The sequence below is a fragment of the Misgurnus anguillicaudatus genome, chromosome 24 (assembly GCF_027580225.2).
Source record: "Misgurnus anguillicaudatus chromosome 24, ASM2758022v2, whole genome shotgun sequence".
Taxonomy (NCBI): Eukaryota; Metazoa; Chordata; class Actinopteri; order Cypriniformes; family Cobitidae; genus Misgurnus; species Misgurnus anguillicaudatus.
The window spans coordinates 39,049,924-39,062,037 of NC_073360.2; the positions used below are offsets into that span (position 1 = coordinate 39,049,924).

The following is a 12,114-nucleotide window of genomic DNA, read 5'->3' on the forward strand; positions in this document are numbered from 1 at the left end:
AACATGTAGGCTAACGTTACTTTAGTAGGATTTGTATATTTTATTTTGATTTCTTAAAATTAAATTAATAAATTACATGTTCTGTCATAATTTTACATTTAAAGCAAAATATTAAACATTATAATCACGCGTATCCAGAGCACGTGCTACTGCAACGCCCAAATGCATGAAACACACACTCCCATCTCTGGAATAGCCTGCATCATTTTAATCCCGCCCGAATCGGTACATAAAATCACAGACGTCCTGGGGGACACGTTGAAACTCAAACGTCGTTTGGAAAACTAATCCCGTCCGAATAGTGCTTAAGCCTCAGTACATGTGTGGCTTTTAGAGAGATGATCTCACCTCAGTATCTGCAGTTTACAGTCAGGATTCCTCAGTACATCAGAGATCAGCTTTACTCCTGAATCTCCAAGATTATTTTCACACAGATCCAGATGTGTCAGGTGTGATGGGTTTGATGTCAGAGCTGAAGTCAGAGCAACACAATCTGTGATATTACACTTCCTTAACCTGTAGAGAACAGAGACAAACACTTCACTCTCTAAGATTACAACACACACATTAGATCAACATTGATTTTCTTTTGTTAGTTTATTCATTATTTATTATTTTACAGTTCATTATAAATCATAAGATATCAATAGTAATTACGGGTGGGAAAATACATTGTTATGGCGATGTATCGTTGTCTGTATCTGGCGATATGAGAATCGATATATTGGCATCAAATATCGTTAAATTAATTAATAAAACAAGGTGCCCTAAATAGATTAGTAATCTACCAATGGTTTACGCAGCCCGCGTGAACTTGAAATTAAAAAAAGATTTAGCCACAAGAAGGTGCAGGGTCATTAGACATTGCATACATGAGAGATAGAGAGAGAGCGGAATAACTTATAAATGAATACCAACATTACAGATATAAAGCTACAGGTATAAGAAAGGTATAGGAATAAAGGTATCAGGTCAAGAAAACTGAAGACAAGAAGGCAAGTAATATGTAAAGAATGTATGTATAAAACCACTCATCACTCATTTTTTATCCTAGTTAAATAAAGGTTTGAATGAATGAATGAATCTCATTACAATATGCTGGATAACACTGGATATAACTATTGTATATATAGTTTAATAAAATAATGTATGTAATGCAACAAATCAATTACAACCTAACTACTGGTTGTATTTACTAGCAGCAGTATTAAGATCAGCATATTGAATATCTTTGACTAATTTAAATACATTAATATATTTAGAAAGGGCATTTGTGCATAATGACGTGCAACAAATGCATATAGAGTTAATTCAGGTGGTTTATCACACAACTATAATGATATGAGTGTGGTAAGGGCTGTATTATATTGCTAAGCATTCATCATATTCTTCTTTATGAGGGGGTAAATGAGGATCTTAAAATTAGGTTATAGTTTTCTTTTGGTGTAGAGCCCTCAAACCCACTGAACCTGATAGTTTGAGCTGTAATTGTGTCATTAAACCATCAGTTGAGTTTATAATATAATTACAAAACAAGCTATACTACAAATATCACATTTAACTCTTAAGTCCTTATTAGAGATGATCTTACTCCAGTTCCTCCACTTTACAGTCAGGTTTCTTCAGTTCATCAGAGATCAGCTTCACTTCTGAATCTCCAAGATTATTATAAGACAGAATCAGTTTTGCTGTAAAGGGCTTTGAAGTCAGATCAAAACGAGCTTCTTCTGTGATATTAAAATCCCACAACCTGTAGAGAAAAGAGACACACACATCACTCTCACAGTTCACAACACACAAATCGGCAGGAATCATCATAAAACTCAAAATATTTTTATTAACTGTCACCCCCCTACATTTTGAGTGTGGGGATGAAAAGATGATGTGCATCTTCAAATTAATATAACTCTGGCATTCTTTGGTCTAGGAGCAAAATCCAATTATCGTAAAAAGATTTTGAAAAATGAAAACTACATTCTTAGAGTTTTCCACCAAAATATATAGTTTATCAAGATTATTTCAGGTTTATACGATATTTAATAAAAAAATAACAAACAATTATTTTGAAACAATATTTAATGAACAAAATAACTTTTTGAACAATAAAAAAATCTACAAATTCAACCTCTTAGTTTCCATACATTTTACGTTAAATATTTATTTTCATTTTACTGTTTCTATTTTTCAGATTCTAATGTAAAACATCTTTAAGGAACCATTTGTAAATGTAAGAGACTTTACCCCAATTTCTGCAGTGTACAGTGAGAATCTTCTATTACATCGGAGATCTGCTTCACTCCTGAATCTGTGAGTTTATTGCAAGACAGATTCAGTCCTCTCAGATGTGATGGGTTTGATCTCAGAGCTGAAGACAGAGCAACACAACCTTCATCTGTGATATCGCAATCATACAACCTGTAAACAAAAGAAGAAACCAATACGTGAGTTTGGAATCACATAAGCCTTGGTCCTTTTTCTCTAAACGTACATGATTGTGTCAGAAACCTTGAGGTTGTTTTTGATTACTCTATGATTTGATATCAGGGCAATTTCGCATTAATTATCGCGGACGTATCGCCTGCGATATGTATGCGATATGGCCCAAATTGTCAGGGAACTACGCCTCTGTGCAGTTAATGTCGCGCCATCTGAAAACAGCTGATGGCGATTTAATACTAATCAAGGAACCGGCATTACTGCCGTGATGCGCGTGACAAACACATGCGATTTATTGTGCAGCCCTATAACTCACTCTACCTGGGTTGGCCTAAATGAGCATTAGATCCAGGGATGCCATCTCATCAGGGTTGAAAAAGGTAACAAAGGCACAAGACAACCCAAACCCCTCCACACACCCCATGGGAACCAACTGTGCTACAGGGTACTGCTCTCATAATGGGAATCAATTCGGGCACTATGTAAAAGCCAAGAAAGTATAGAGTAATTTCAACATTTTTTAAAGTGCATGTGAAACCACCATACAATAAACGATAAGGTTACGTGAGTAACCTTATGGTTCCCTTTCAATACAGTTTACTTCGCATTGCATTCTGCCGTGCATATAACAGACTGAAGTGCCTTACTAGAGAGACGCCGAATGGGGCCCTATTTACCAGCATATATGGGCCTAACGTGAAGCACAAGTGTAAGCACCATATGAACATAAAAATACACATACGGGTGAGTTCTTTGAGCACACCGTGAATGCATATAGAGCAGGGGTCTTCAACTAAAATTGGTGGAGGTCCAGTAAATGAACCCTCCGCACAAGCCAAGGTCCGGACATGTACTGCACGTAAAAACATAAATTGACAGCTTTTGCCAGACTAAAGAAATTAGTGTAAATATTTGTTTTATTAAACAAAATATAGTGTTATCAAGTATATTGAATAATGTTTCTTCATATGTATAAGCATAAATAATCCTTTACAAAATGGATTTCATGTTAATGCTGTTCTGTTACTATATGTCCTTTCAGTTGCTTGGTACATACTATCTAAATTTATCCAGTAACAATGTCTGACAAAAATATGAAGAGAACAGTGCAAAATGCAGTCATCTCTAAATCTTCAAAACACACATTCATTTCCACATAACAACTTAAAAGGAAAACTAAAGTGCTCTTTTCTGCTAAACTGAAATTAACAATCATAATCAATGAACACAAACCTCTCTGGCTTATTCAAATCATATCACATGTTACCTTTAACTCTCATTTATTGTCTGTACTTAACTAAATGTAATGCTGAACACCCTCTTCTGTGCTTCAAGTTGCACTGGTAAAAGATCATCATCAATATCAGTCAGAAACACAAACAGGCAAATGTAAACTGCCAGTGTTGGAAAAATGAAAAAGTGCAGGAAAACATTTCTATCTTAATTTGTACTGTTCCTTCAAGTCTATAGAAATGTAAATAAGCTCAAATGAAAAATAAATCAAATAGGCTGAACTAAGTTGAACTTAAAGACGAAAGCATAAAAAGTCCTAGTTAAAAAAAACAATGTTTATTGATCATTCTTGACATGTATTTACTTTTGATAATGTTAAGTGTTGAGAATGCTGACTCGCAATTATACGTTGAGCCAAAAATGCAGCATCCACGCACTCCTTTACTATTTGCCCATCTGTAAAGGGCTTTTTATGCTTTCCTAAAATCCACTGTATTTTCAGTGAACACTTATAGATGACTCGTCATAGCTCGTTATTGCAGTGAGCGAGTGAGAGAGGACCCGTGTGGGTCGCTCATACTGGGCTTTTTTAGTTCATTTATTTTTTGCACCCTTACCTCAGACCTGAGCGTAACTTTCTTCAAAGTGCCTATTTTTAGTTTCGTTATGGTGTTTAATGTCCCCACTTTTGACAACCGCAACAGACTCGCGAGCAGACGAGGCTCTCTGCTTTCTTCCCTGCACACCTGTCTGTGACTGTTTGCGCTGGCGCGGCACTCGAAACCTGTGTCAATGTAGGACCCAAATAGCGCTACTGGGCTGACCATATATGTGCCTGATATAAATTGGATTTTATAATAACGTTAAATAGCGTTTGCTATTTATGCATTTTATTGTGTCAAAAGTCTTTGCGGTCCGGATGGACGCATCTCGCGGTCCGGAGTCGGACCGGGGTCCGCCAGTTGGGGACCCCTGATATAGAGAAACACAACAACGTACAAGTGAATGTGTACACAAACATAAATAGCGATCACACCAGTGAGCTCTCCGAGCATACTGTGAATGTATACTTTTACGGCCATGCTTTGTATTTAGTATTATTCTGTGTGGTATGTAGTATTGATTTGGTTTATCCTTTTACCGAGGAGAAGCTCTGCCCTCGTGCACCTGCGGCTCATGATGACGCTTGGGGTGGAGATAAAAGGAGTGTGGGGAGGTGTGAGAGGGCGGAGTTCCCTATGCTGTTTAAAATCAGTCAGTCAGACCACCAGCACTGCCTGGGGCTTGAGCCACAGGCATAAGGTTTGTTTTTAGTGCTGTGAGGACCTTGTAGTCAGCCTGTCTGGAACCGAGCAGATATTAACCCTCTGGGGTCCGACCATTTTGGGTTACTGGCAGAGGTTCTGACATGCTCTTACATTTGGTATTTTTTCAGTATAAGCAGACTTGCTTATAAGTAATTGCCTTTAGGTATTATTGTAAATTGTTTATTTATGTTGTTTAATTTCTATTTATCTACTTTTCTTTTCTCTTTCTGTACTTGCGGTTTTCTTTTTTATTTGTTTTTACTGTAAAGCGCTTTGAGAAGTAACATTGAAAGGCGCTATATAAAATAAAGATTATTATTATTATTATTAGTTGCTTTAAACATATTAACTCTTTCACCGCCAGCGTTTTTTTTTAAAAGTTGCCAGCCAGCGCCAGCGTTTTTCATGATTTTCACAAAAGTTTAATGCCTTCCAGAAAATGTTCTTCTTCAAATATATAAACATACAGTATACCAAATGAAAGAACAGACCCTCTGCTTTCAAAAAAAAAAAAAAAAACGTTTCATCCTACCTTGAGTAGTTCTTTTGTAATCAGCTTTTGAATATTGGTAGGTTTCTGCAAAAACACCACATTGTGAGCAAAAAGCAGAGATAATTCCATTTTGTGACGGACTTTTCATAGAGATCCCATTCAGAGCGATCTTTAAAACAGACACGGTCATAGGGCAATACTTCCGGTTTTAAAAAGTTGCGGAAGGGCCACCTGGTGGATAATAACGGTATTGCGGAAAGACGGAAAATCTCGTCATTGGTTGAATATGGCAAGAATATGACTCGTCATATTCTCGTTTTCTCTTAATTGACGAGATATCTCGTCAATGGCGGGGAAAGAGTTAATAGATAATATCACATAACATTATATTCAGCACAAACAGTAAGTAACATGTGTGTACATTTTTGTATTTTTAAGTAAATGATGTTTATGCATGGTTGGTAAAAAAAGTTGCTGAAATAAGGCCAAGGAACACATACTAAACATTTTTTTCACCAACAATAAAGTTACAAACATAACAGTTGCAACATGTTTGGATGTTCAGAAGAACGCTGGATTTGAAGAGAGACTGCGATTAAAAAGCAATGCTCCTCTATCAATATTGGATCCGGACAGAATGGCGCAGCTTATGTGAGTAAAACACTTTAGTACTATGTGTCACTGTGGTGGCCGGTGTTTTCTCTTCCGTGGGACGTGAATTCATGCTGCAGACGCTTTGAAAGGGTTTATGATAAAAGACACGCATGTTTGTGGGAGTAAAACACTTTAGTACTAACTTTATGTGTCACTATCAGTTGCGGCCGGGATTTCTCTTCAGAGTGATGCGACTCATGCGAATTCATGATGCACACGTGTGTGTTTGTGCATTCGTTACACGTGCGTCGAAGGGTTTATGAAAAAGACGTGTGTGTGTGTGTGTGTGTGTGTGTGTGTGTGTGTGCGTGCGTGCGTGGGTTTACGATAAAAGACACGCGCGTGTGTGTGTGTGTGTGTGTGTCAAAAGGGTTTATGATAAAATATGCGTGTGTAAGAAAGACACTGTGTCTTAAGACACACTTAACATTAATATGATTACACATGAGATTAAATTGAAAGTTAGTTTGAACGAAAAACTGTTATCCAATCATAGCAGTGGGTGTTTACTTCCAAGTCGTCAATGCAGCCCGCCCATTAAAACGGATCATTTCTCTAAAATCTCAAAATCAGGGTACAAAATGGCCTATTACTTATTGCTTTTGATGTTTTTGGATGTAAAAAAACATGCAAACGTCATGAGTAGACCTCAGACAACAGTCTAAAATAAAAAAAACGCCAGAGGAAGGGCACCTTTAAACTAACGGTGCAGGGGGTGAGAGTCATCATCTAAGATTGAGATGGCCATCTTTTGTAAGTGTTTGGTGTACAGGGATGGCCACGCCATGTCACGATTCACCTAGGGCTGTCACGATTATGAAATTTGGCTGACGGTTAATTGTCTAATAAATTGTGACGATTAATTGCCTGATTTATGGCTTTGATGTTTAATTCTCATAAATGTTTTGTTTGTTCATGAAATAATTTTTCACACATTGTTGTGATTATTTGAATACATTTTTTTGCAAGGTTTACCTGGCAGTAAATATTAATACACATAACAAAAAAAAATCCCTAAATTTTAAATTGCTGCTTTGGAAATTTATGTTTTACTTTCAATTCATACTGCTGAAAGTTGCACTGCAGCTCCCTCTTGTGTTTTTTAGAGAGATATGCAATCATTGCGGTGATCTGAAATCATCGCGATGAGGTCAAACAATCGCGATGAGGCGAGTATTTAATCATTGTGACAGCCCTAGACTCACCTATCAAATGGCCAGACCATTTTTCTATCTGGTCTTACTGATTTTTTTGCCTTTAAAGATATATGACCATACCATACTACAGTGGAGAAGGAAAACACAGATTCAATAAAAGCGTGATAAAACATCTTCATTATTGTTCGTCTTCATTATTGAGTCATCTGCATACTTTATGATAATTCTGATAATTTAACACATATTTGTGTATAAGATAAATAAAAGTGGAGACAGCACACATCCTTGAGGATGTTCCTGTAGAGGAACTCATCTGTTCCGATAAGATACCATAAACTCTGACTGTCTGTGTTCTGTAAGTTAAGAAATCCAAAATCCAACCCATCAAATTATTGCTTAAAGCAAACTGATCTGAGAGCCTCTTGATTAAAATGTGTGGTTGAATTGTATTAAAAGATGAAGAAAAATCAACAAATAAAAGTCTGAAAAAAAAATCAACAAATAAAAGTCTAGCATGTATCCTCTGTCCATCCAAGTGTCATAATAGCAAATTTAGCATTGTGACTGTAGCGTCCTGTACTCCTCTGTGTGGTCTATATGCAAACTCCATATAATTTCTCAAAGATTTTCATTAAGTCAAAGCAACCGGCCTAAAATCATGAATCATCTTAGGACCACTGCATTTAGGGACAGGGATGACCACCGCACCCTTCCAGAGTTTCGGTACATGTTGTGATGTCAATTGTCAATTCAGTTTATTTACCAGACTCATGTCCAAAAAAAACACACAAGGCAGGACAGATAAAAAACAGAGAAAACATACAAACAGTTAAAAAGAGTAAATACAAAAATTAAAATACATACAAACATTTCAACCAATGCATTCTCAACCTGGATGTGTACCTGGAGCAACTCACTAAGGGATTTGAGAGTGCCACCATGATACTGTTTGAAGACTTATCCAAACGCTGCATAAACTTAAACATCAAATTTCTTAAAAGTGCCTTTAATGTAATCACTCCTACAGATACAAACATCTGACTAGCACTCCCTCCTCTGGGAACCTTGAGTAAAATTCTCATTGCATCATTGTAGGCAACTTGTACCTTATGCATGCTGGATTTTTTATAAGAAGACCACAGATGGGCAGTATAGAGTGATGTACAGTAAGCTTTGAACAGAGCCACTTTAACTTGAGTGGAACAGTAACCAAACTTACGTGCTATGATGTTAGCCTGTGCATATAATTTATAACACTGTCTGTACATGTCATCATCATCATTCATATCATCTGCAATACAATGACCAAGGTATTTAATCTTTTTGCAGACCTCAAGACAATTATTGGCTAACATGAACACAGGAAAATTAAGCCATTTATCCTGTTTCGTTCTGCATATTAAGACAGCACTTTTGCTGGAATTATATTTTATATCAAATTCCACCCCATAATCAGAGCATATATTAAGAAGCTCCTGCAGCCCAGCACTACTCGGACTAAAAATAACAAGGTCATCTGCATACATGAGATGATTTACCAGCATGCCACCGATCATACAACCCGTGTTACAACCATTAAGTCTCCTTGACAATTCATCAATATATAAATTAAATAAGACCGGGGATAATATTCCTCCCTGCCTTACACCATTGGACACTCTAAAGGGGGCAGATATACTACCCCCCCATTTAATATGCATCTGCTGGTGGGCATACCAATAGGCAAGAACCCTCACAATATACCCAGGGACTCCCCTTTGCTTTAGCTTAATAAAAAGCTGTTTGTGATTCACTCGATCAAATGCTTTGGAGGCATCTATAAAACACATGAGAATAGTAGAATTTTTAGACTTTCACTATTTCCTTAAGAGCATAAATACACATGTCTGTGCCATGTTTAGGCTTAAATCCAAACTGATTATCTAGGGAAGAGATATACCCGCTCACCCTTTCAAGGAGGATTCTTTCCATTACCTTGGACAAAATACTGGCCAATGCTATAGGTCTATAATTATCCAGGCATCCAACTTTTCCAGCTTTGTTCTTAATCACTGGAACAAGCAGAATAGATAACATTGAATCTGGTAGTATGCCATGGATCAACAAACCAGTAAAGTTGATTGCTAGGAGGGGAACAAGCCTAAGACTGGCATTTTTCAGATGCTCTGCAGTTATTAAATCCATACCACATGCTTTATTGTTAGGTAATTTCCATATGGCATCAAATACCTCATTTGTCAAAATACTTGCAACATTATCTTCTCCGGAGACTCCTTCAACAGTACAAGGAAGGGAAGATTTACAGTTATTAAGGGACCTCACCTCCTTCCAAAAATCAGTAATATTGTTGCTCATCATTTTACTAGCCATAGAGTCAGCCCTCATAGCTTCCTCATTTCTAGATATAAAACGAACAGCATACTTATATCTGGCATTTGCAAGCTTTTTACTCTCACGCTCAGGGCCCTGCCTAGGTCTCCCAGCCAGGTCCCAAAGCCTGTAAGCTTCCGAGCTTCAGTGTGATATGGTGCTACATGCTCATTCCATCCTGGTCTAATATTAAAAGCCATGTTTCTCCTGTGTTTTTGAAGAGGTTTACCAGCCTCCAACAGAGCAGCCACAACATCATCATACATGGCACATAGATTACTCTTGTGCACCTCACTCTGACAATTTACATCCTTACACATAATAGCTTCTCTAGGAAGACAAAAATTACTTAAATAGTGGTCTGTATTAGTATAATAAGCCAGAAGATCCTCTTCAGAAAGAGTTGACCAGTCTAATTTAGTACTCACATTACCACTGATAGCATTGTTGTTAGTAACTTTAGATGGTAATTCTTCAGTGTTAATTGTGAGGGCCAAAGGTATATGATCTGTTATTGTGACCCCATATTTAATACTCATATTCTCTATGGCTGCATGCCCATCAGCTGTACTAAAACAATGGTCAAGCCATGATGTTGTGTGCCAGGCTTCACTTATGTATGTATAACTATCTGCAGGCAACAGTACTCTACTTGATAAAGTGAAGTTATTATCTTGACTAAAGCAGATCAGATGCTTGGCAAATAATGAGTTACTGTCACTGATATCAGCATTCATATCCCCAACAACATATACATTACAGATACTATTATCTTGAATAAAAGCATTTATAAAAGCCAATCTATTTAAATATTCAACCTCATTTTCACTAGACTCATATGGTGTATAAACATTTAAAATGACAAAATTATTACATTTATAAGTATATTGTATACCGATACACCAGTCCACATCAAGCCTGATCGGCTTTATCACAGCATCAAGCTTTTTATTCCAGAGCACAGCCACCCCACCTGGGATTCTGCCTCTGACTATAGCCTTGTTAAAATCAGTCGTTGACTCTCCAACTCCAAGAAAGTTTTCATTAAGAGTGTTCAGTTTCTCTAAATCTTGTTTAGCAATAAAAGTCTCCTGTAAACATAAAATGTCACATTCTGCGAGCAAACTGTCTACCACAGCACGTATTGCTTTTTCCCCTGTGCTCTGCCCCAGGCGCAGGCCACGGCAGTTGTAAGACAGTACCCGAATTGACATGTTCATGCCAACGGGTTACCTCCAGAGGGCCCATTTGCCTCCCTTTCGGACGGCACACGACATAAACCAACAACACTGGCCTTACGTGGCTCATAATAACGCCTTATTAGTGCTCCTTCTGGCCAGAGTTCAGGAATGTACATTTCCCCAATATCATCACATTCAGCGGTCACTTTAAAAGAGCCAACCCTGCTACGTGCATTTTCTATTTTTTGGCAGGTGACCACTCTATTAAGTTTACTTTTAAGATAGTCAGCAAGTGTGTCTGCATCAAGTTCTGGAGAAAATTTTGTTGCAAAAACACTCACCATTTTGGTCTTCAAAGTTTTAATAGTACTCACGGCTCCAGTACCTATGATAGAAGCTGGACCAGATTTTTTACGTCCCGCGGTAATCGCACGCCCATCCAGGGCTGTAGCAACAGACTTTGTCTTCTGCCGAGCCCGTCCGTTTCTCACAACTTTACTCCAACTTGGAGAGTCAGTGCATAACACTGACCCGGCAGGATCCTTCCCCGTAGCTGCATCCACCGCAACAGTCCCATCGCGGCTGCACTGCACCGGTTCAGGACAGCGCGCTAATGCGTCTCCCATTTTGTGTAGGTCCGCCAAACCTCCAACTCCCTGCTCCACAGTCAGCGCATGTTCGCCACCTCGCACACCCGGCGTCGGCTCCTTAGCGTTTCCCGAGCTATTATAAACAGCCTTCTTTAATCCCGGAGAGAACCCAGCTACAGCACTAGTAATCGGGTTGCCAGATCGGCACTCCAAAACAGATACCCTGTGGTTAATTTCCACAGCTTCAGCACGAACTTGTTCACATACACCCGTCTGGAGCTGGGTTACGTGTTTTAGAGCTCCCACTTCCGCACAGAGCTGCTCCATTCTCCGAAGCAAACAGGAGACATCTAGGCTCGAGAATGTCACCGGAGGGAGCTCATCCAAGTAATAGGAAACAAATCTAGGGATATTAGACCCACATTCATTCAGTACTTTAAGGCAGAGTTTTATGTTGTTGGCGTCTCTATGCTGCCCTTTGTATCCAACACATCTCTGCGAGGTTCCCGGACAGAGCTCAAACAAAACTTTCTTAGAGGCTTCAATTTCCTCAGAGTCAAACGTTTTTGTGGCCAATAAGACAATCTCATCCTGGCTTAGAGTCTTAATTTTCACAGCAAGGAAGTTTAATAACTCATCCTCCACTATTACTTTGCCATCAGTCGTCCTATAAATATCTGGTTTTAGACGAGA

At 38.2% G+C, this 12,114-nt stretch overlaps 1 protein-coding gene across 1 annotated transcript in view; it reads right to left on the minus strand.

The window, feature by feature from the left end:
* Window positions 1-12,114, minus strand: part of LOC141361709 (NACHT, LRR and PYD domains-containing protein 14-like) — a 273,710-nt gene that overhangs the window by 221,754 nt on the left and 39,842 nt on the right. The window contains exons 7-9 of the mRNA XM_073863400.1: window positions 2,242-2,415; window positions 1,592-1,750; window positions 349-516 (exon numbers count right to left, since the gene is read on the minus strand). Of these exons, the coding sequence (XP_073719501.1) occupies window positions 349-516; window positions 1,592-1,750; window positions 2,242-2,415 (501 nt within the window). The remainder of the gene's footprint in view (window positions 1-348; window positions 517-1,591; window positions 1,751-2,241; window positions 2,416-12,114) is intronic.